Raw genomic sequence first — 26261 nt, 5'->3', positions numbered from 1 at the left:
TATATATACAGTATATGCAGGAGATCATTATGAAATATTATTTATAATGTCCCTGTGCATTCACTGCAATGTGATGAATTTACTGAAATCTTCTAAATCCATATTGTCTATAGAGCCTCATCTGAAGAAAGAGAACAGGGAACAACGTTATGGGGTTTTATAGAGAGAGTTTGATCCTCTCTCTTCTAATCCAGTGGGCTACAGGTAATCTAGTTTAATAGTATCACTTTGGATCATTTTGGATCTTACATAGAGTTTTGTAAAGCTTGTTGTACAACGAACAACAAAACTTCATTAGTTTCATCAAAAATGTTCTGTGTGTACTGTGCTGTTATTCCATACAGCAATGTCCCTCGCTGGGATAACATCAGAGATGCCTGATCGTAACCAGTCAACGATAGACTTTCCGAAACTACCTGAAGACTTCAAAGAAATGGCCAAGAAACTGGTAACTATAGCCTACCGCAATATCATTGGTTGCATCTAATACTGAAGATACTATAATAGGTGTTTCTTCAACTATAGGCACTACTGAAACACTATTTCTGAACCAAAAATGATTTTTTTTATAATAAAATTGCTGACTGTTTTGTCTTGGTGAGGCTTATTTCATAGCTAGCATATTATATATCCAGACCCTTTTACTGTTTGTACAAAATGATGACGTAGCAACGTATGCGAGCGCATTTTGGCAACGGAAGTGGTGTTGTTCCCCATAGGTTCTAACATGTTAGCAACTCCGAAAGTGATATATATATATCTACAGCTTCGCGAGCGGATTAAGCAACACAGACAGATAAAGTTATTTTAAAAAGTTGACTTTATCAAATGGTATCCGGCTATCAGATCCGTGTAGTCGAGTGGATAGAAGACGTTAGCAGATGGCCAAATACAGTGGCCAAATATACATAAACCAGTTCTCTCAAGTTTTAAAGACAGGCAAGAATGACAAATATCCAACATGACATGATTTTTAAAGTGACCATTGAATTTATTTAGTGCTAATAAAAATATTAAGCCTTTTTGGAGAGAGAGATGTTTAATGTGACAAAATGTCAGTCATCGTGTGATAACGAAAATATAACTAGGTCTATACCTCTATACTGAGCAGGTGTTTTCAGTGAACAGGCTTGTAAAACTGTTGACTAAGTTCAGACACTCATGAAACAGACACTCCTCTGTGGGTGAACGAGGATGATGGTGAACAATTCCAGGATATGCTTTTTTTTTTCATTGGTTGTTGCATTAAATCTTACCCAGATACAATAGTGCTATTTTCTGATTGGCTACTGTGTAGCCTCTTTCTTTTTTTGATTGGCTGATAAGTGTCAGGCTACTCCAGGGGAGACGCGCTTGATTCCTGCCCGGCGCAGCGGCATATTAAATATATGAAAAATAGTTTTATTTATAGACAACACAGGAACACAATGTGTGGCGGGAGTGCGTGACAAAAAACCGAAACGAGTGACTCTAATAATGTACCATCTGGTTGTTATCACAGAATAAACCCCTTCAGGCTGATACCCTGGCTGATCACCCTGTCGGGGTTTTTATTTTGAGATAACAACCGGCTAGATGTACATTATCCCTTACTTAATGGACACAATTACATTACATTACAATGTTTTCACACTTTTGGCACAATTTAACAAAATTGCTGCTTGATTAGAAAAGATCCACAATAAAATATTCTCTTCACTGTGACGGTGCTGTAAGGCATGGAAAGGAGATGAGGATGTATACAGCTCATACTTTTAACTGAAATAACGATAAAAACAGAATCAAACAGGAGAAAGGGGAAACAGGACAGTTTAACAAGCAAAGGATAAAGACAATCCTCTACCGAGAACTGAGGAAACTGAGGGCATTAAATACAAAGGTAAATTAGTACTTAAAAAAGACAGGTTATGGCAATTTATAGAAACAAACTAGCAACAGGAACAAAGGGAACAAAGGAAACAGGAACTAAACAGAGGGAAATAAGAACATTCACACTCTAACAGGAATGAAAAAAAAACAACACAGAACGTGACATTCACATGTGATATTTACCTGGTTTCCTTCATACATCACATGATTTATCACATGAATATTCACTTCAGTCATGCTCTTAACTGTCTCGTTTTTAAATAAAATTATTGGAATGACATAAAATATATATAAATAATTTTCACAATAAATATTGAAGTGTTTTTTTATTATTATTTTACTCTGTTTAGATTATTTTAATTTTACAAAATAAATATTTAAAGTCTCTGTCTAAAAAAGGGGGGTTGGGGATCTATAAATAATCCATGAGTCATTAATCAACAATACAGTTTTTTGTGTGTAAGTCTTATTCAGAAGAACAAATAGCACTTACATTGTTTCATAATTTAATAATTACATTTCCTTATATTTTTTGACAGATGATCACATGCTCCAAGAAAGGTAAAATGTCTGAACACAAACAGCCACATTTACCATTTAGCCTTACATAATCATGGTATCAAAATGACTTATGTGTTGCACCTGTACTAACTGCGATAAATGATGTAGAGGGCTATATTGCATAAACCATATGCAAACGCAAGTGCCCAAGGAAACTATGTAGGATATATTTGCATATTTCAGCTGGAAAAAGTTCTATTTGAGCACTCCCATGCCCTGAACAAATTGTATTAATCTACTAGACATCATAATCTGCCAAACTTTCATCATAAATCTAATTTGATATTTTGAAGTCAGATTTGCAATTATTGTTTCTCTCAAAATTCAGAACCAGCAATTTTGTTTCCAGTCATAAAGAGAGAGTGTTTGTGTTTCTCAGTCATGCATTGTGTCTTTTGTTAAACGATGTTGTATTGTTTTAGGTTACCTCATGCCTGTAATGAACAATTCACTGAACAGGTAGACTGCCACTGAACTGATGATATATTGGCAGGTGTATATTTGAATACTAATGATCACATTACATTGCATGGAAAACCTCTACATATTTTCCCCTTTATCTCGCAGCTCATATGCACAGACACAAAACCAGATGATGGAGAGCCCTGTCTCTGTGTTTATGGAGCTTCTCTCCTCCCTGCCTCCATCCTTCCCCTCTCACTCTAATCAGTCCAATGGAACAGCAGAAGACCAAGGCCCAGCCTGGGTAACTCTCACTATTCCAAAAACACGCATATCACACCTAGCCATATCACAACTGGGGGCTTCCAATTGACTTCTTTTGTTGTAAAAGTAAGATGCTTATAGTTAGTACACTCTAAATCTAACCCATATATATGGATATACTTAGAGAGAGATACATGAAGATACTCATATATCCTTATTCAACTTTTATTTTATGTTCATCCTGATGGGAAATCTACACTAAATTCAGAACTTTGCTGAAAAGTTGCAGAACTGCACCAACATGGGCCATATGATTGAGCTCATGAGGAACACTACGGTTAGTGCTGGACTACCAGAGAAAAACATATAATATAAGACCAGATATATTTTGAATGAAGTTAAGCTGATAGTTAAAGGGGTAGTTCACCCAAAAATGAAAATTCTGTCATTAATTACTCAGCCTCATGTGGTTTCACACTGGTAAGACCTTCGTTCATCTTCAGAACACAAATTTAAAATATTTTTGATGAAATCCAAGAGGTATATTATTCGTCCATGGATGGCAATATAACCACCACTGTGAAGTTTCAGCTCAAAATACCCCATAGATTTTTTTAATTAATTTTTAACTGCCTATTTTGGGGCATCATTAACAATGCACTGATTTACACTCGGCGCCGCCCCCTTAAATCGCGCGCTCCCTGCCACACCAGCTGACTATATTACAGCGCATTTACAAAGTTCACATAGCTAATACAACCCTCAAATAGATCTTTACAAGATGTTCGTCATGCATGCTGCATGCATGCTTCGAATTATGTGAGTATAGTATTTATTTGGATGTTAAAGTTTTATTCTGAGTGAATTTGAGGCTGTGCTCCGTGGCTAACGGCTATTGCTACACTGTTGGAGAGATTTATAAAGAATGAAGTTGTGTTTATGCATTATACAGACTGCAAGTGTTTAAAAAATGAAAATAGCGACAGCTCTTGTCTCCGTGAATACAGTAAGAAACGATGGTAACTTTAACATCATTTAACAGTACATTAGCAACATGCTAATGAAACTTTTAGAAAGACAATTTACAAATATCTACGGTGGCCGAGAGAGCTCAACGCGCTGCAAATAAAGAAAACATCTTCATCAGATTGACAGATGTGGAGTTTGCAGCGCGTGTGTTGTCAAACTGATGAAGATGTTTTCTTTATTTGCAGCGCGTTTCACTATTTGTAAGTGTTGTGGAGTTTGCAGCGCGTGTGTTGTCAATCTGATGAAGATGTTTTCTTTATTTGCAGCCCGTTTCACTATTTGTGAGTGTTGTGGAGTTTGCAGCGCGTGTGTTGTCAAACTGATGAAGATGTTTTCTTCATTTGCAGCGCGTTGAGCTCTCTCGGCCACCGTAAATATCAGTAAAAATATCATGCTATCATGGATTATGTCAGTTATTATTGCTCCATCTGCCATTTTTCACTGTTGTTCTTGCTTACCTAGTCTGATGATTCGGCTGTGTGCAGCTCCAGACGTTAACTGGCTGCCCCCTTGTCTAATGCCTTTTATAATGTTGGGAACATGGGCTGGCATATGCAAATATTGGGGCGTACACCCCGACTGTTACGTAACAGTCAGTGTTATGTTGAGATTCGACTGTTCTTCGGAGGTCGTTTAAACAAATGAGATTTATATAAGAAGGAGGAAACAATGGAGTTTGAGACTCACTGTATGTCATTTCCATGAACTGAACTCTTGTTATTTAACAATGTCAAGGTAAATTAAATTTTTGAATCAAAGGCACCTTTAGGCCCAATCCCAATTCTATTTTATACCCCTTCCCCTTCCCCTTGAAACAGAATGTCAAGGGGTAGGGCTGAAAATATTCCCCTAAGAAATGGGACACCACTACTAGACCGTTACACGTCATCATAAGTCGTCGCTAGCTCCTACGTCATAGATGCGCCGATGTTTATCACACACTTCTAAAAGCCAATTCACACCGCACCGACAACACTAGTCTGTTGGAGTTTGTTGGATCGGTGTGATACCCCTGTTGGCGTCTGTTGGAGTCGGTTTTCACCCGACTGAACATGTTTAATCGGCGTTTGTCGGGTCGTGGAATGTCTGCGCGGTGTGAACAGTTTTCCAACAGACGGCAACAAACTGATGTAATCTGACCTGGCCACGAACCGTTGCTATGACGATGAGGCAAGTCCCCTGCAAAGACAACTGTTTGATCGCGCCCGCGCCTCAGGCACACACAACAAAGCAGTGGAAACCTGACATCGCAGCTTGTTCATTATAAAAAATAAAATACTGTTAAAAAATAAATAAAATATACAAAAGGTACAATAGTCCATAGTGCAATCCGTGCCATTCAGCAAGAGCAGCTGCTCCACTTCACCGAAAGAGAGAGGTAACGTTAACCACTATGAGAGCAACGCAGGTTTACCTTCAGTTTAATAATTCGTTTTGGCTTGTTTAGCTACATGGTTGTATATGCTTATGGGTCGCGTTAATAAAAAGGGTCGCGCTAAAAAAAATGTTTGTTGGTGCGGTGTGAATTGGCCTTTTAAGATGCCATCGATAGCTGTAGTGATCTCTGTTGCTTGGGCGACAGCTATTTTTTTTGCATTTGTCTTCAGTTCTTCGCATAAGACAAAGGAGACGAGCCTGCGTGTTTCCTCAGGAGTCCCTGGTTGATACAGAACATACAGTACTGATGAATAAGCACGCAAACTGAATGCACTTTTTGTTTATATCATGTAACGTACACGTATGGACGTAAACACAGGCATGCGGCAAAAAGATAAGTTAGCTGCCACCGGATTTGAATTTATGTTGTCAAATCAACGCGGGTTTCAATAAAATATAAAAAAAATATGTTGTGGAACTATCATAAAGTAAAAAACATTAGCGAACTGTTTTCATAGCGATTTTTACAAATCTTTTTTTCGGAGAACATAACCGTATACATGAACACAAGATTAAAGGCAACATAAAACAAGTGATTATTTATTACTAAAATACTGTTTACCGTAAAAAAATACTTACATTTATGGGTCTCTCTGCTCGCTCGGTCGGCCATGTTGGAAATTTATCATACCCCTTCGTCTTAAGTGTGGTCCCGAACAATCTTCGTTTGAAGGGCTACCTGGCCCTTCCCCCTACCCCTTCCCCTCCAACCAAATGAGAATTGGGACACCCCTACCCCTTCACGTGAACGCGCGAAACGAAGGGGAAGGGGTAAGGGGTAGAATTGGGATTGGGCCTTAAAGGTGCTAAAGAGGATGTTTTGTTTTATACATTTTTGCAATATTACTTGAAACTGTCTTTACTAACTGATAAAAGACTATTTATTAGGTGCACTGAAAGTAATAATATTAATATACATCATCTGTGCACGAGGTAGGGCCTTAAAAACATCAGCCAATCTTTTACGCGATCATCGCATAAACGATTGGCCCTCTGGCTTGTCAATCACTGCCGTGACGTTCCTTGTGAGAGACGAACGCGGATTGGCCCTCTGGCTTGTCAATCACTGCCATGACGTTCCTTGTGAGAGACGAACGCGGCTGCACGCTCCAGTAACTCTCCACACTCCACAGGCGCTGCATGCGATGTTTTTGTCAGGAGACAGGAATAACAACTGCAGATTATGAGTTACCTGTGGTGAGTCCGACATAATGTATCCACTATCACGACACAGCGAATGCCGGTGGTAAACACTCGTGTTCCGATACTCGTGCACGAGTTTTGGGAGGCGTTCCTTTGAAATGAGCTTTGAAGGAGGGGGGTTGTTCTTACGCATGCGCTCATTTAAAAAACTCAGTAACAGTCTTTGGATTCTCAGTCGACGAAAAAATCCTCTCTATCACCTTTAATTTTATGAAGCCACAAGAACACTATTTTTACACAAAAACAATACAAAAATAACGACTTTATTCAACAATATATTATTTTTTGTGTCATTCTCATACGTAGTTTATGTCCAGCGTTCCCAGGTTCTACGTCAGAACGGTGACTCAATATTGGCCGGCTCCTTCGTCAGCATCACACACATGTGTCGTGCTGCTCACATGTGCAGCTTTGGCCAACACTGAGCCATCATTCAGACGTAAACACAGAAGCCTTCACTGTGCTTACTGTGGCAACTGCATAAGTATAATGACAGGGAAGAGAAGAGATTGCTGAATAAAGTTGTAATTAGGGCTTGAGCACCAATTGTGTGAGGACCCTATTGGAATTGCTCCGTTTATTATTATTCTTCTTCTCCAAAGTGAATCGGATTTTTGAGGGCTTAAATGGTGGTGGAAATGGTGGAAATTTACGTCTGTTATGGGTCGCAGCATTAGGCGTGGCAAAATGGCTCGATAGCGCCACCTAACGTAGTGCACCTCGCACTACATTTCATGTAGATTTTGAAATTCAGTACACACATTTGTAACGAATCTTTAGCGATATTACAAGTATTTAATCAATTCATGGGTGAAATATATGAACATAATAAATCATAAAGCCTTATGATTAATTATGATACATATATCGACCCACGAGGGAATTATGCACATATATTGTGAATTAATTACAACAAAGTATAATCAATTACAGTTCTGATTAGTTCTAGTTTAATAGTTGTTTAGAGAAACTATCCTAGTTTGTCCAGCAAACCGTTAGTTTCCTCACAGACTATTATAAAAAGAATGTTATTCTCTGGCCACGAGAATAAATTCCTATTATAGCATCAAAGCGTAAAGCTGTGGTGCCGGATCGACAACGAAGAAGTGACTTGGGTTTTCTGAATGAGCAGCAGAACAATCGAGCATTAATATAATGTATTTAATATATGAAATATACACAGAGGATATACATATGTACAGAAGCAAAAGTAAAGGCAGGAAAAGAGAGAAGACAAGTAGCAAAACTTACTAACAGTCCTTGAGAGCCAGCAGAGAAATCAGTTTCATTAGGTCGTATTAGATGTATCGCATCTAAGATAGAGAAACAGTACTTGCATTAGTTTGTGCTGAGTTTCAAAAGATACAGGTGATGGTTCAGTGTGGCTGCAGTTCGTTGGCTTCTTCCGTTTCCGCGGGAAGATTTGAACTGAGGACTTGAAAGTTCATTTCGCCGGAGATGGTTGTCCCGAAAGATGACAAGTGATGGAAGCGCGGTCGCCTGAGACGTCCGTGCACGAGAGGGCGATGGACAATTCAGGGACAATCGAGAGAGAAAGCAAAAATGTTTGTGCTTGTCTTTCATGGACAAGCAAGCCAACACGCCTCCTTGGTTGAAACAGCCAATGATAAGAAGTGCAATCTTGGCGGGCAAACTTTTCCTTTGTCTTGTCTTGCAGCTTGATTTGCATAATTTATGAAGTGTTAGATCAGAGTAAATTTTTCTTCGAAGTACCATTAAAAATAGAACAATGCATTTTACAGTTATGTGACATACATTGTCGAATAAGGCATAAAGAGAGCTTTACAAAGAAACCAAACTTGTCAGGTGGCAAAAACATAAAAAGGGAGATACAGTTTATACTGTATACATACACAATGGGTACTTGTTGTGTATGTAACTTTGGCACAGTCATATTTTGAGAATAACTGTTCATACAATCTCTAAGCATGTTTGTGTGTGTGTGTGGTGTGTGTATTGGGTTTTGGCATGTAGCCACATGAGGGACTCTTTTGAAGTCTTCAGAGCTGGGTCTGTGGTTCTCTGGTTAGTTTCTTACAGGGCCACAAAAATGCCAAATCCCAGTCTTTTACTAGAACGGCCGGAGCCAATTTGTGATTTACATACACCGTTCAGGAGGCTAAAAGCATTCTGAAAATTCCAAAGTTGGTTGACTAAGATGGATATTGTACAGGCATTACACATTTAACAGCCCAATACCTACAAAAAAATTATCTTGGAGCAAAATCTGAAACCGAACAGGAAGTCAGATATTTTGAATTAACTTGCCATTTTTTTGCCATTTCCAGACGTTGTACTTTAACAAACTCCTCCTAGAGCTTTTATCAGATCAACGTCATATTTGGTCAGTCTAATCCAAAGGCCTTTGCGACGTTTCATTGCGAAAATCTAGATTTTTCCCTGATGGGCATGTCTGTGGCGGCCTGACAAATTTCGATGTTTCGCCATGAAACAGGAAGTTGTTTTAACTCTGGCAAACAATGTCCGATGGCCTGAAGACATCTTCATGGCAATATTCAGTTACAGTTATAGCGCCACCTGTGGGGAACAGGAAATGACATTTTTTACACTGTTATTAACTCCTCATAGAGATTTAACCAGATCAATATCATATAATGTCAGTAGGGCTGGGCGATATATCGCATGCGATTGTCACGCGCATTTCGTCAGTAAAGCCGGTTCCCTGATTACCGCTAAATCGCCATCACGCAAATGGAGCGGCATTTAATATACAGAGCCGTAGATCACTGACAAGCGACGCAATATCGCGCTCATTATCGAAGGCGATTCATCTGCTAAATGTCAGTCTAATCTTAAGACCTTAGCGATGATAAATATCAAAGATCATGAGTTTTCGCTGAAGGGCGTGTCCGTGTCGGCCTGACAACGTCTGATGTTTCGCCATGAAAGAGGAAGCTGTTGTAATTCAGGCATACAGTGTCCAAACTGCCCCATCTACATTGCATCTACATTGCAATATTCAGTTACGGTTAAAGCGCCACCTGTTGGCAGCAGGAAGTGTGCCACTTTTAAATGACTTTGCCATAATTCTCTTGTATTTTCTCGCTTACATGCATGTCGCCCCGTTCACTGATTTACAAAGGCCAACGGGTGGCGGTGAGCCCGGGTGCGAGGGCCCTTTCATCGCTGCTTGCAGCTTTAATTTTTGTTTTGTTTTTGCACACAAAAAGTATTCTTGTCGCTTCATAAAATTAAGGTTGAAGCACTGCAGTCACGTCAATTCTTTTACAGATGTCTTTGGTACCTTTCTGGATCTTGAAATTGGTGATTATATTGCTGTCTTAGGACAGGTCATGTACGTCTCGGATTTCATCAAAAAATATCTTCAGTTGTGATGAACGAATGATGAACGAAAGTCTTACGGGTGTGGAACGACATGAGGGTGAGTAATTAATGAAAGAAATTTCATTTTTGGGTGAACTAACCCTTTTTTTGGGTAACTCTTATTTAAGTAGTGCCTCATTTGTTGCCTTCTTTTGGAAGGAGAATGACATAAACATAGGCTACGTTCTCTTCACTCTTTTTTTACATTTGCACTCTCAGGACAGCCCTCGTTGTTTCATGAGGGCATTCATGGCTCCTCTTTCCTGGATGGCCATTATGCAAAATGGAACAGACCTCAACAAAGAGGATCTAACAAAGCTTCTATGGGCGGCTAAACCCTTCTTAGAAACAATGCCTCCATCTAGCTTTGTTCTTCCAGCATTTTCACAAAGCTCTCACCTTGCTGAAATGTAAGTTTATTCCTTTTTATTAAACTCAAGTGACTGAACATATGGACAGGGGTGCACATAAGTGGTATGCAGGTGCGCATGCGCGGTAAAAATGGAGGGAAGAGCTTTTGAGTACCGGTTCACAGGGACACGTTTACTTACTGGAGTAGGATTTTTCTCCATCTCTGGTAAGATAGCAATCATGATGATAAGTGTGTTCTTTAATTATTAGGTGTGCAATGGATCGCAAGGTCCAATGTTGCGCACGCATGTGATTCGCTTATTATCTGCTAAATTTAACCTTAGAGTGAAAGTTTATCATTTTGACATGTTTTGTCTCGCCAATTAACACATTCAAACGATTTTAAAATCGGAAGAAGAGGTGAAAATCGGGACTCGCGAGCTGTTATCTGTGCGCACAGCCTCACGAAACGCGCGCACGCAAAGAGAGAGAGAGAGCATTCTGCGTGCGGTCGTCTATCGGAAGCTCGTTATTCTAATTTATAAAGTTTTTTATGTGGATATTTTTCTTAAAAACACATCCCTTCGCTTCAAAAGGCCTTTATTAACCACCTGGAGCCATATGGATTACTTTTTTTTAATGGATGGATGCAGTTTTTCTGTCTTCAGAATGTGGGTTACCATTCACGACCATTATAAACCTTGGAGGACTAAGGATATTTTTAAATATATCTTGGATCGTGTTCATCTGAAAGAAGATTGTCATATAAACCTAGGATGGCTTGAGGGTTAGGTAAATCATGGGATAATTTTTGGGTGAACTATCTAAAGGGTTAGTTCACTTTCAAATAAAAATTTCCTGATAATTTACTCACCCCCATGTCATCCAAGATGTCCTTCTTTCTTCAATCGAAAAGAAATTAAGGTTTTTGATGAAAACATTCCAGGATTATTCTCCTTATAGTGGACTTCAATGGTCTTCAAACGGTTGAAGGTCAAAATTACTGTTTCAGTGCAGTTTCAAAGGGCTTTAAACGATACCAGACGAGGAATAAGGGTCTTATGTAGTGAAACGATCAGTCATTTTCAAACAAATACAAATGTATATGCTTTATAAACACAAAGTGGTTCCGCCAAAACCGCACTTTCGTATTCTTCAAAAAGCTTACGCTGAATGTCCTACACCTTCCCTATTCTAGTTACGTAAAAAAAATTACTGGTCCCGCGTTTGTTCCGTAAGTAGTATAGGGAAGGCGTAGGACATACAGCGTAAGCTTTTTAAAGAATACAAAAGTGTGGTTTTGGCAGAACCACTTGGAAGGCGATAATTTATATTAGTTTAGATAGTTTATATAAAGCATATACAGTTGTATTTGTTCAAAAATTACTGATCGTTTCGCTAGATAAGACCCTTATTCCTCTTCTGGTATTGTTTAAAGCACTGAAGCTGCACTGAAACTGTAATTTTGACCTTCAACCGTTTGGAGGCCATTGAAGTCCACTATATGGAGAAAAATCGTGAATTGTTTTCATCAAAAACCTTAATTTCTTTTCGACTGAAGAAAGAAGGACATGAACATCTTGGATGACAAATGGGTGAGTAAATTATCAGGAAAATGTTATTTGAAATTGAACTAATCCTTTAATGTTATTAAAATAAAATAAAAGAAGATAGTAGGAGAGCAGTCAGGAGGAAAGTGATGAGGACAGGTTGCTCCCTTCAGAACCAGACCAAAAAAGTTATGTGCACCCCTGCATATGGAGTACCTTTACCTTATTCTACAAAATTGATGTAAAAGTCGTCTCGCCTGCCTCATTATGCTCCAGGATGAAGGTGTTTAGTGAGGTGTTCAGCGTTCTGTCTGAGGAACAGAAGAATGACATTATAAGGTGGGTCAAAGAAAGAGTTGCACAAAATGAATTTAACTGCCTTCTGAAAGCACCCGCCTCCAACATCCTGCCTTCTAAACCACGGAAGAAACATACCATGAGTAAGTTTTGTATAACCTTATATAAACTTTTATTATCAAAACAGATCTGAATCATTTTAAATAATAATTGAATAATAATTTAAGTAATAATTGACTAATCTAGAAAATGGCCAACCACCCAAGGGTGTGACGAGCGGACCAGGAGCTGAAGTGACTGGCCATCCTGCAATGAATGGTAAAGAACTGAAAACAAAAATAAATTTTTGGAATAAAAAAAAAAAAAATGAAGAACTGGAATGGAATAGCAAAGTAGTGAAGAAGGAGAGGAAACATTAGGAAAGAAAAGATAACAAATACAGAGACAGAAAAGCATGTGGTGGAAGAAAGGAGAGTTATATGGAGAACAATGGATCATAAACAGAAGAGTGGAAAACACCAAAGATACACAATACTGATATTTGAAGATAGGAGAATTATTAATTACATTCAATTATAATAATTAGTTATTTGATTATTTTAATATTATTTAATATTAAGTTATTTTATTTATTCATTTATTTGCACTTTTTAAGTAGAGAGTGCTTTGCAAGCAAACATTCAACATTTGTCTTTCTTTCTTTCTTTCTTTCTTTCTTTCTTTCTTTCTTTCTTTCTTTCTTTCTTTCTTTCTAATAGCTTCAACAGCAGTCCGTACATGTCATTCCGGATTGTTCTGGCTGAAGGCTAGGATGTTGGCAATAATGGGACCTTTCCTGTCCCGACTGCCTTTAGAGGAAGTAAAGACGATCCCTAAAAATGAGGTCAGTGTCTGTGACATGATATGCAAACCAATACACATAATGTGTATTGTTCCATGGTGTTTGGTCTCAGAGCCAGCAATAATAACATAATCTAAACTCAAAACCACCTATAACTCAGCAAATTCAATGACTATGATAATCTTTCTATTTCTCAGCTATGTGAGTTTTTCAGGACTCCAGATTTCTCTCCATCTTTTCATAACGTTAGTGGAATGCAGCCCGCCCTGGGCCGGACACTTTTTCAACGTTTGAAACATGAGTGTTCCAGCAGTGACAATTTCACTCAAAACATGGACAGGTTAGGATCTGCATCATTAGTGTTAAGTGCATGCTTTGGTAAATGATATTCGAGTTAGCAGAAGTAATACAAGTTAATACACTGATTGTGACATTGTGATGTTGCAATTATGAGAAATTACAAAATGTTGCATTGTGAGAGTCACATTTGTAATAAACTAAGTCACAATTGTGAGACATCACGCTGCTTTATTATGTACACCTTGCTAATACCAGGTTGGACCCATTTTTGCCTTCAGAACTGCTTTAATTCTTCATAGCATAGATTCAACAAGATGTTTGAAACATTTCTCTGGGATTTTGGTCCATATTGACATGATAGCATCACTCAGTTGCTGCAGATTTGATGTGAATCTCCCATTCCACCACATCCTATTGGCTCTATTGGATTGAGATCTGGTGACTGTGGAGCCCATTTGAGTATAATGAACTCATTGTAATATTCATGAATCCAGTTTGAAATTATTTAAGCTTTGTGACATGGCGCATTATCCTGCTGGAAGTAACCATCATTACTGTCGCCTATCTATCATCTCAAACCAGTGTGGCCATTCTCCTCTGATCTCTGGCATGAACAAGGCATTTTCGCCTACAGAACTGCAGCTCACTAGATATTTTCTCTTTTTCAGACCATCCTCTGTAAGCCCTAGAGATGGTTGTGTGTGAAAATCCATCAGTTTCTGAAATACTCAGACCAGCCCTTCTGGCACCAACAACCATGTCACATTCAAAGTCATTTAAATCACATTTCATCCTCATTCTGATGCTCAGTTTAAACTTCAGTGGACATTTTTTTTACACAATGTCTACACTAAAAAAAAAAGAACTTTCACTGTTGTTAGTTGCACTCACCCTTGTTCACATTACTTAAAAAACTCATGTAACTACATGAACGTAATTTAACTGCGTTGTTTCTACTAAAATTGAGTATTGTCAGCTTTACTTAGTAAGTGTTTGTTCAGTCAACTTAACATTGCTGTGTGAAACGCACACATTATTGTTGACATAACTAACTGTGCAGTGGATCCATAGTTCCCAGCATGCTTTGCAAGGGACTGCATTGGGAGAGTAAATGTAGGTATTAAAGTGTTATTTTATGTGTTTTTCAGTAAAGGGAAAGTTATGTTGGAGATTTAGAGTAGTTTCTGTAATATTTTTGAATTTTGTGGTTACCATCATACAGAAGAGTGTCGCCTGTGTTTAGGCTGTGAGCGCTCATATATGCATGTTTATAGGATGAATTTCCTGCTCTCAATTCAATTGAGTTTGTTTAATTAGTTTTTTTTAGTGCATTTTGGGGTGAGGGGCTACATTCTGATATGTTGTATCTATTGTATTTATTTAAATGATTATTCAAAAAAAAAAATGTGTTCACCTTACGTAATCAACATAACATTTTTAAGTAAACTGCACATATAAATATTATGTAACAGTGACGTTCAAATGATTTGTATTTACTCAAAGAAATTTTGTCAGCTTTACTTGAATTCTTTTGTTCATTCAACTAAATAGTTTTTTGTACAAATTACTAAAAATTGTTGCATGGAACCACTTGACTCTTATTCTTATTTTTTAAGTAAATCCAACAATTCTTTTTTTTTTTTTGAGTGTACATGCCTAAATGCCACTGAATTGCTGCCATATGATTGGCTGTTTAGATAATTGCATTAACGAGCAGTTGAAGAGGTTTACCTAATAAAGTGGCTGGTGAGTGTCCCACTATGAAATATAAAGTTGCAAATACATGAAACAAAGTTGCAATTGCAAAAAATAAAGCCATATTGTGAGATATAGTCTCAATATATCTGAGACTATATCTCTTTGAGACTATATATACTTTGACTATATATACTTTGTGAAATATAATGTCGCATTTGTTTAAAACAAACTTGCAAAATATAGTCGCATTATGAGATATGAAGTCACAATTATGTTTTTAGGTTTTTTTTTTTTTTTTTAGTCCATGAATTCCCCCTCACTCTATATGCAAGAAACATATTCAATTTCATTTTTTTCTGTTTTCACAGATTGGGCTCTCTGGCTTGTTTTTTTGATGGCGCACTGTCTCTGAATCTGAATCTAAGTAGAAAACTGCTGTCTCAGATTGATGCCTGTAAAAATTCTGAAATAGACACGGTCAGAACTGCCACTTTATTGAATCATTGCTGCTCCCAAATATTTGTAGCATAACTGTAAACTTATTGTCTTTCCACTCAACCCTCCCTCAGGTGAAGAGACAGTTAGTACAGAACATTCTGGAGAAAGATAGCGGTGCTTCCTCTCCTGCGATGCTCCAGTCTCTGGGATCCTCTGTGTCTGTTCTTCCCCTTTCCATACTGTCCAGCTTCACCCCTGAGGACATGAGCAACACCCTCAGCAGCTTTAGACAGGCCAAATGGAGCCCAGCTCAAGCTAAAACTCTGGCTCAGAAATTGTTGGAAAATGCTACGGTTTGATTTTCTGCTCAGCTTATATGAACTGTTTTCTGTTTCTTGATTTACTCATTTATTGTTTTCACAAGAATGTATTCTTTTGTAGAATTTAAATGGTGAGAAGCTGCTGTCTCTGGGTTCGATGGTGAGAGGGGTGGCCAGTGCCGTCCTCAAGAATGTGAAGGCAGAAGGTCTGCTGGGAAATGAAGCCCTAAAAACTATGAGTGAGAAGATGTCCTCCCTACAAAGAACAGCATTACTGGAAGCGGTAAGTTAGTTCAGAAAGCGATGGAAAATATAAGGAGAAAGAAACACTTATGAAGGCTTATCCTTGGGTTATCATCATTCTTAACACTGCTTTTTAATCCCGGGTAAAGCAATGTTTCACACTTGTAATTTAGAAGCGGGGGTTTGCACTGCTTTTTACCCGGGGTTATGACACCCAGCTCTGAAGCAAGGTTAGCACCGCTTTTGCGGTGTTGACCCTTCATTGCCAAATAATGCGTTTGAAGGGAAATATGCCAAAAGGTGACAGAAAACTTGACAATTGGAGTAAAGAAGAAATTGTTTTATTCTTACCTTTATAGTCCAAAAAGTCCATTCAGGATAAACTTGATAGTAGCATACCGTCTGTACAGTCTGCAATAAGATGTGCAATGCTTGAGTCTTTTTCGTAAACATATCGCGTTCACAGTTCATCCAGTCAGTGACACTCACACCACAAATATGCAAATAAGAACATTAACCCAGGGTTCAGTGAGGTACAGTGTGAAACGACATCTTGGGAATACTAGGATTAGTTCACTTTCAAAGAAAATTTTCCTGATAATTTACTCACCCCCATGTAATCCAAGATGTCCATGTCCTTCTTCCTTGAGTCGAAAAGAAATTAAGTCGTTTTTGATGAAAACATTGCAGGATTAATCTCCTTATAATGGACTTCAGTGGACTCTAAACGGTTGAAGGTCAAAATTACAGTTTCATTGCAGCTTCAAAGGGCTTTAAACGATACCAGACGAGGAATAAGGGTCTTTTTTCTAGCAAAACGATCGGTCATTTTCGAAAAATATTTAAATGTATATGCTTTATATAAACAAGTGCTTCCGCCAAAACCGCATTTTCATATTCTTCAAAAAGCTTACGCTGTATCATATCGCTGCGTTCATTCCGTAAGTAGAATAGGGAAGGCATAGGACATACAGCGTAAGCTTTTTTTCAACAGTGGAGTCCACTATAAGGAGAAAAATCCTGGAATATTTTCAACAAAACCTTAATTTCTTTTCAACTGAAGAAAGAAAGACATGAACATCTTGGATGACATAGAGGTGAGTAAATTATCAGGAAAATTTTATTTGAAAGTGAACTTATCCTTAAAGATATACTTAAAAACTATTTCAAGTGTGAAAATCTCTATTGTTTGCAAATTGCACCACCAAAGTATCAAAAAAAAAACTTCTTATGGCACCTCCTTGACTTTTCGCTCTCTCTCTCTCTTGATTTTGTCAACTCCTCAGTTCCGCCGTGATGTGAACGCATCTGAACTGGTGAAGGGGTTGCCAGATTCTCTCATCTCTTCTCTGTCTCTGTCCACACTGGAGAAGGCAGACCTCAGCTCTGTGGACCAGCTTCAGGGACGCGGCTGGACTGCTGCTCAAGTACACAAACTAGGAAATTCAAACTACAAATCCAAATCTAATACAATTCCATCAATTTTTCTTTATTTTTGTCTCTGTAGTCAACTTTCCTTTTGAAGAAGATTTTGGGTAATAAGATCAACCTTGGTGAATTACGGTGAGATTTTAAAGAATCTTGTTGTTTTGGTTTTTTTTTTTAATAGGAAAGAGAAAATCTTAAGTAAACAAATAATAACTAAATTAAAAATGAAACAGGTACTAAATACATTTAAATCCCTCTTATAAAACTGGCACTAAAAAAAAATAAATCCCTCTTATTTTTTTAATATGTCTTATATAATCTATATACCTTAATAATAAAAATGAACGTTGTCCACATAAGAAGCAGTGTCTTGATCAAGCTTACTGTGTTTTCAACAGGAAGCTGGGTCAGGCTGTACAAGGTGTCACCTGTGAAATGATTGAAAAAATCAATCGAACTGATGCTTTGGATATGGCACAGACACTTAACAAATCCTGCATGTGGCTCTCCAGGGTTCAGGTAAACATCACATATTCATTCATTCATTCTTCCAACACACATTCTTTCATCAACTCTGCCACTTTTCCATGATTGAATCTATAAAAAAAACAAAAAAAAAAAAACCCAAAAAACAGAATTTGTTTTTTCATTCACAGATTCGCTGTGCAGCTCAAAAACTCTTTGCAAGTCTGGAGGAACAGAGACCAGGATATTTCAGTGACATTAAAAACGCTGAGATCCAGGCCATCCCTGCTCTGCTGCTCATCCATTTACCGTAAGAACAGAATAGCACTATTTAACATAAATGTACATTTTAAAGGTGCCCTAGAATTGAAAATTGAATTTACCTCGGCATAGTTAAATAATTAGAGTCCTGTACATGGAAAAGACATACAGTGAGTCTTAAACACCATTGTTTCCCTCCTTCTTATGTAAATTTGATTTGTGCAAAAGACCTCTGAAGAACAGGCGAATCTCAACATAATACCGACTGTGACGCAACAGTTGGGATCATTAATATGTACGCCCCCAAATTTTGCATATGCCAGCCCATGTTCAAGGCATTAGACCATCCAGTATTAACGTCTGGATGTGCACAGCTGAATCATCAGACTTTATGCAGGTAAGCCAGCAAGGACAATAGCAAAAAATGGCAGATGGAGCAATAATAACTGACATGATCCATGATATCATGATATTTTTAGTGATATTTGTAAATTGTCTTTCTAAATGTTTCGTTAGCATGTTGCTAATGTACTGTTAAATGTGGTTGAAGTTACCATAGTTTATTACTGTATTCACAGAGACAAGAGCCGTCACTATTTTCATTTTTAAACTCTTGCAGTCTGTATAATTCATAAACACAACTTCATTCTTTATAAATCTCTCCAACAGTGTGTAATGTTAGCTTTAGCCCGTTGGCCACGGAGCATAGCCTTAAACTCATTCAGAATCAAATGTAAACATCCAAATAAATACAATACTTACATAATCGGTTATGCTGCATGACGAACACTTTGTAAAGATGCATTTTGAGGGTTATATTAGCTGTGTGAACTTTGTTTATGCAATGTATTATAGAGTTGCGAGCTTGGGGGCAGGGAGCGCGAGCATTTAAAGGGGAAGCACGCTGAATCGGCGCATATTTAATTATGTCCCAAAATAGGCAGTTAAAAAATTGAATAATAAAAAATCTATGGGGTATTTTGAGCTGAAACTTCACAGACACATTCAGGGGACACCTTAGACTTATATTACATCTTGTGAAAAAGCGTTCTTGGGCACCTTTAAATTATTTCTAATTAAATTTGAATTAAGTTTAAATCATATGCTCATATTCTCACACGTATTCACACTGTCATGACATGTTCAGAGTGGAGAAGATTCAAAACCTGTCAGATGCTGTGTGTCCTGCTTTCATGGAGAAGATGAAGCAAGTGAACCTGTCCTCTCTGCCAAACAGTTCTCCAGCACGTTATGCACTTACCAAAAAAGCCATCGGCTGCCTGGTAATATGCGCACAGACACACACTTTTCTTTTCATGTCTAAAAATCCCACATATCTTAAGTTAACGTGTTGGTGTCATATTTCTTTAACCTTCACTTAATTTAAGTACTTGAAACTAGTAGTGGAAGAAGTAGAAGATGAAGAAGAGAAGAACATGTTTTAGTACAGCTTTTCTATTGCCAGTTTGCATGTCAAAGCTGTTTTCAATTGATGAAACTAAACAGCAAGGCTCAATGCTAAGAATGTTTCAACTGGCATTGTTGGGTCAGTGGTTCACATTTTTCGTCCATCCATCCTTCCATCCATCCATCCATGCATCCATCCAATTTGACCCATGTAACCTTGTATTGTAATAAGGTTATGACACTAAAATTTTAGATACAAGTGGAATTCCTCAATTCTCGATTCCAATTTCAATATGAAAATATATAATCCTAATATAAAGTTCAAACATTATTAAAGACAAGTTAACCGTCATTAATTAAATAACTAAGATTAACAAATTACAAGTAATTGCAACAGAACAAAGATTCAAATAAAATAAATAGTTACGTTTTTCAGGTAGAACAAACAGTATTCAGTTATACAGAAATTGAATAATCAAATGTAAGTTAGTCTTGTATATAAGTGTATAAGTCTTTTGATGCTGCAAAAGATGCAAGCACACTGTTCAACTCATGTTTACGTGGACAAACAATGGAAAAGCAGCACAGTAGAATGCAAAAACCCATTCTCTGTAAGCAGCCTATAAATAGTTATTTGGCTATTGTGTAAAATTATCCAGTAGTCAATTCAGACCATGTGATATCAGCGGAAAAATATTTTCCTGCAGGGAACTACTGCAGGCAATGTCCTAATCTGTATCCTGTGTTTGTGCAGAAGGGGAACGTGTCTGATCTGTCTGCAGCAGAGGTTTTGACTCTAGGCCCTCTGGTGTGTGAGTTAGACCCAGCCTGGATCTCCTCTCTGAATTCTGCGGCTCTGAACTCCACCCTGCAGGCTCTCGCGTCCTGTCAGTTTATCCAACAACAGCACAGAGAGAATCTATTCAGACTGATTACAGGCACATACGGGTAACAGCATCACACAAACCACAGTGTGTTCACACAACCTACAATCTCACACTTAACCTCAGACCTCAGATCCCACATCCATTTTTTTTCATTGTTAAAGAGACTATGCCTGCTGTGGCTTCAAGACAACAACATTTTAAACATTTAAAAAAAAAAAAAAAACGACTTAAAGCCTTAAAACATGCAGCTCTAAAACTTTGTACTATTAGACATTTTGTATTGTTATTAATAATATATTTTTCTTTTCATTTGAACAAGGGACCCAGCTTACTGGTCAGAGGAAGACATGAGGGCACTTGGTCCTCTTTTGTTGCTTAATGACACTGCTGTTGAAAAGCTGCCATCCAAAGTAAGAATCTCATTTATTTTATTTCCACAAGTGATTTATTTATTTACATTAAATAAATAATAATAATGAGGCCTTTTCACACTGCGTTTAACCCCATGCTATCTTAATTCTAAAGACTAATTTAGATGCGGGGTTAGCACTACTTTTTACCCAAGGTCATGAAACCCGGCTCTGGAGCAGTGATGTATAAATAGTCGTTTCTGCGCATGATAGGAAAAATGTCAAACGTCGATGGAAAAGACAACAGTTGGAGAGAAGAGACTGTTTCATTCTTACCTTTATAGTTCGAAAAGTTCACTCAGAAAAAAATTCATATTACAGTCAGCAATGTGTAGCTAATATGTTGATGCGCAATGCTATAGTCTTTGTAAACAGATCGCATGCTGCGTTGACACTGACTCTGCAAATATGCAGATAAGGAATTTAACCCAGGGTTTAGGAATGTGCAGTGTGAAGCTGTAGCTTATGAATACCCAGGATTAACTGTTAACCCTGGGTATATGAGCAGTGTGAAACATGAATAAAGATAACACAGGATTTTTAGTGTGAAAAGCTATGGAAGATTTTTCCTAACAAAATTAAAATGAACATTTTGTTAGGAAAAATCTTCCATAAAAAGCCCTATTGATTCCTTAATTTTATTTTAAATGGCACTTTTAGTCCTCTGTACCATTGTGTATATATACAGTTGTAAGAAAAAGTATGTGAACCACTATACATATATATATGTTGTCCTTTTTATTTACCAATATATCCCTCCATCCTGCTCTTCTGTCTTGCAGAGCTGGCTGAAGTCATATCTGTCAGATCTGATGGATAGTTTGCCCAGTCAGCCTGTGGTTCCTCCTCCAAAGGAATTCCGCTCTTGGCTTGATCTCTCTGCACTTCGCCGCAAACTTTTTGAGCTCAAAACGGGTAGCTCATTACAAAGTCGCAAGAAGCGTGAAGGTATGTGTGCCAGAAAGTGCATGTGGAAGAGAAACAACATCTATGTGAAACCAGATATTCTCAGAGATTCTCAGATATTCTCATATTAATTATTCTCGGAGAATAAGCAATAGCAGAAATACTAATGAACTTTCTATCTAAAATATGCCATTGTCTTGATTTTCTCTTTCTGGCAATGTCATTTTCTGTCACAGTGGGGTCTACTCTTGAGCCTACACTCATTTATATTGAGGACCTAAAACAGGGGAATGTATACTGGACTCCCCTCCAGTTCAGTAAAATGACCACGCTGACTTTCAAAGATGCCGTGCCAACATTAGGAGAGATAAACAACTACAGCACAGAACAACTGGCTGCACTCAGAACAAAAACTTTGGAGGTATACTCACACACACACACTTGTATATGTGGTTTATGGGGACTCTCCATAGACGTAATGGTTTTTATACTGTACAAACTGTAAATTCTATCCTACCCTTACTCCTAAACCTACCCATCACAGGAAACTGTCTGCATTTTTTGAATTTCAAAAAACACCATTTAGTATGTTTTTAAGCCATTTGGTTTACGAGGACACAGGAAGTGTCCTCACAAACCATGTTTACGTTATAATACCATGTCATTATACACATTTGTGTCCTTATAAACCATGTATATAAGAACACACACACACACACCGCTTTTAACCCTGGGTAAAGGAGCGTTCCACACTTGTAATTTAGATGTGGGTTAGCACTGCTTTTGAAAACTTGACATTACAGTCAGCAATGTGTAATATGAGGATGTGCAACGCTAGAGTCTTTGTAAACAGGTCACATGCTTTGTTTGTCCTGTCTGTGACGCACACAAAGTCTAGAAAAAAAAATACATTATGTATATGCACAAAAACAGAATTTAAGAGAACATTTACATCATGACTGTAGTGGTCAAAGACAATGTCTGTTTTTTTACGGCAGGCATGGGGTAATGTGTCCATGTTGAATGAGTCCCAGATTACTCAACTGGGCTGCATCTGCCAGAGTTTCAGCGTTGAAGAGTTGGGCAACCTCAGCATTGCCTCAGTGGACACTCTGGAAACACTGTCTGCCTGCAACTTCATCCAGACACAGGTAATACAAACAAACACACAACCAGTCACCAAACAGCACCTTGAACTTGTATATAAAATGTGGTAAAATGCTATGAAAGAAGCATATGAATTTATTTATTTATTCACACTACCATTCAAAAGTTTAGGGTCAGTAAGAAATTAATTCTTTTATTCAGCGAGGACGCAATAAACTGATCAAAAGTGACAGTAAAGACATTTTTCTTTTTCAAATAAATGAATTTGCTATTCATCAAAGAACCCTTAACAAAAAATTGCATCACAGTTTCACAAAATTATTAAGCAGCACAGTTGTTTTCAACATTGATAGAAATTAGAAATGTTTCTTGAGCAGCAAATCATCATATTAGAATGATTTCTGAAGGATAATGTGATATCGAAGACTGGAGTAATGATGCTGAAAATTCAGCTTTGATCATAGAAATACATTTTATATAAGAAACCAGTTATTTGAAATTATAATATTATTTCACAATATTACTGTTTTTGCCGTATTTTTCATCAAATAAATGCAGCCTTGAGAGACTTTTATTTATTTATTGGCATTTAGCATAATTAAATATATACATTTATATACAAAAAATACAAAAACATAAATAAGCAAGGCAGAAAAACAAACATAAATACTGAAAGTGATGAATTCCGCAGAGGACCGCAGTCTGGCAGGCCTTTGAAAGGGTGACTGGAATCAGCGTGGCTGGACTAGGACGTCTGGAGATGGCAGGACTGGGTCAGTTTATCTGTGGTCTACAACCTGCCCAGATTGATCAGCTCAATTCCACCAGCTTCAGGTACTTGCACATTTGTGGCTATATTTGAAGACTTCAGATGCAAAAGCCTCTAAGTGCTGTCTGAAATTTTATTATAACATGAGCATTTTTATCAAGCTTGTATGTTTAGGTTCAGTAATTTCACTTTAATGGTAATTAATAGGTCCTTTTCATTGCCATCAAAGTGAAATTACTGAACCTAAACATCCAAGCTTGATAAAAAATGCCCATTGTATAAGAAAATTTCAGATGGCACTGAAATGCAGCACAACAATACAACTGTTGAGCAAATGCTGTATAAACCATTGTGATGTCCTGTGATATGTGTCTTTACCAGGGAGGCAGTAGAGCCAGTGGGTCGTGTTTCTTGTCCTCTGAACATTAGAGATCGTCTTAAGGAAAAGGCAGTGGCTGTGTTTGGAAAGCCAGAAACCTGGACTGAAGCTCAAGTTAGTGTAATGGGCAACATCATTGGTAAGGAAAAGTACTTTAAGTTTAATATGTAACTAGTTTACGTTTAAAATGTGAGAACTTGTCATTGAATGTCTCTATAGCTGGTCTAAGCACTGTTGAGCTGGGACGTCTTAATTCAACCATCTTGCCATTCATTCAACCATCCGCCATCCCTCTCATACCATCTGAACGCTTAGCTGTAAGTTTTCTCTCTCTCTCTCTCTCTCTCTCTCTCTCATTTTTGCAAACTTGTGGCCAATGCGGTCTTTGAAGGATGTAGCCTCTGAATTGGGAGAGTTAGTTCACCCAAAAATGAAAATTTTGTCATTAATTACTCACCCTCATGTCCTTCCACACCCATAAGACATTCGTTCATCTTCAAAACACAAATGAAGATATTTTTGATAAAATCTGATGGCTCAGTGAGGCCTCCATTGCCAGCAAGATAATTAACACTTTCAGATGTCCAGAAAGCTACTAAAGACGTCAAAAATAAAAAATTTAAATATCAAAAATAACTTCATTTGTGTTCTGAAGACAAACAAAGGTCTTACAGGTGTGGAACGATATGAGGGTGAGTAATTAATGACAGAATTTTCATTTTTGGGTGAACTAACCCTTTAATAGTGTAGTCCATTGTTAATTCAGTTTATTTCAATAACATTAATGTTGCAAAATTCTTCAATTATGAAAAAAAACTGCTCTGCAGAAAACAGTGGTGTCTTCATCCACCTCAATTCAGTTAAGGTTTTGTTCTCATCCAATAATAAAGAAGTTACTGTTATAATTTGTGTTTAGGCACTGTCAGTCAGCCAGTTGAAGGCTTTGGGTCCTGATAACGCTGCCATGGTAACAGAGGCACAGCGCACGGGACTGAGAGCCGATCAAAGGGCTGCACTGGATGAAGCCGTGGGACTGAAAACAGCACGTGCTGAAGTGTCCACTGGATCCTCCAGTACAAGCTCCAGTGGATCAGCCCCACTGCCACTAAAAGGAGGCAAGTGACAGGAAATTGTTTGAAAAACCTGTGTTGGAGAAAGCTGTCCAGAATTTACACACATCTTATCAATTTGACCCTGAAAAATGTTGAAAAATCTACTAAATTTGGACTTTTTAGTTGGACAATTTTATTATATAAAAAAATGTTAGTCTGAAACAGGTACGTTTCTCTTCCTTCTCCAGGCGCAGCAGTCGAGAGCATGACAGGATGTGTCCTCTTCATGCAGGCCATCGTGTTGATGTTACTTAGATATATTCTCTAAGAAGAAGAAGGGTCAAAGGTCACAGGATGGCATGTTTTAGATGGCAGATTTGCATGTTGATGTATGATCATGTAAACCAATAGATTAGTATCTGGCCATTTAAGAATTACTATATTTAAAACTTAGTCACAACTTAGTGATTAGACTAAAGCCAAAGATAATATGGTGAGGCTGAGGTTTGATAAGATGGGTCTATCCCATTAAATGTATTTTAGAGAGAAACTATATTTGATAATACCGCTGTTTAGATATTTTCAAATGCTGATTTATTATTCTATGAGAGATATTATATACTGTGCACACTTCAAGGTGTAGTTTTGTTATCAAATTATTTAATTCCAGTTAAATGTTTGTATTAGAAGTTGTGTTCTTTGGTAACAGTTTAAATCATTTATACCCCAACATGAGGTTAATAAAGGTATGTCTGTAAAGAGAGTAAGTGTGAAATTTGAATGCAGTCAAACCAGAGACTTTCACACCCTCATGTGGTGTAACAGACTCACTGGTTTGCTTCAACCTTCTGTCTGGTGCACAAGGGTCTTTGTCTACTGTTGTCGGCTAAAAGAGAAGTTATGAAAATTATTCAAAATGGCTAGTATGCCTCATTAATTTTCAGAGTTTAGACTGTAATGGAAACACATTTGGTCTCCAAAAATCCCAGATCTCTTGCAAATATCAAGAATTGTAATATAC

The 26261-nt window shown here is 37.6% G+C and overlaps 1 protein-coding gene across 1 annotated transcript; it reads left to right on the top strand.

Moving 5' to 3' along the window:
• Window positions 1–149: 149 nt before the first annotated feature.
• Window positions 150–25953, top strand: otoa (otoancorin). The gene is made up of 28 exons (XM_067398830.1): window positions 150–204; window positions 345–448; window positions 2409–2430; window positions 2853–2889; window positions 2998–3136; window positions 3365–3433; window positions 10351–10541; window positions 12309–12472; window positions 13088–13212; window positions 13368–13510; window positions 15537–15645; window positions 15738–15959; window positions 16048–16209; window positions 17456–17596; window positions 17677–17732; window positions 17996–18116; window positions 18254–18372; window positions 19471–19606; window positions 20485–20678; window positions 20937–21027; window positions 21810–21981; window positions 22170–22354; window positions 22932–23084; window positions 23732–23874; window positions 24191–24327; window positions 24408–24505; window positions 25105–25303; window positions 25489–25953. Exons 1-28 carry the CDS (start codon window positions 150–152, stop codon window positions 25566–25568), a joined length of 3567 nt encoding a protein of 1188 aa, XP_067254931.1. The 3' UTR covers window positions 25569–25953.
• Window positions 25954–26261: the final 308 nt, after the last annotated feature.

The sequence above is a fragment of the Chanodichthys erythropterus genome, chromosome 2 (genome assembly GCF_024489055.1).
Source record: "Chanodichthys erythropterus isolate Z2021 chromosome 2, ASM2448905v1, whole genome shotgun sequence".
Lineage (NCBI taxonomy): Eukaryota > Metazoa > Chordata > Actinopteri > Cypriniformes > Xenocyprididae > Chanodichthys > Chanodichthys erythropterus.
Note: the sequence above shows the minus strand (reverse complement) of the source record. Positions and strands in the feature narration are given on the sequence as shown.

Bases quoted from the DNA above. Each gene is read 5' to 3' on its own strand.
- otoa (XM_067398830.1), top strand. From the start codon at position 150: ATGGGGTTTTATAGAGAGAGTTTGATCCTCTCTCTTCTAATCCAGTGG. The intron at 15,960-16,047 runs GTTTGATTTTCT...ATTCTTTTGTAG, and splicing joins AATTGTTGGAAAATGCTACG to AATTTAAATGGTGAGAAGCT. The intron at 17,733-17,995 runs GTGAGATTTTAA...TGTTTTCAACAG, and splicing joins ATCAACCTTGGTGAATTACG to GAAGCTGGGTCAGGCTGTAC.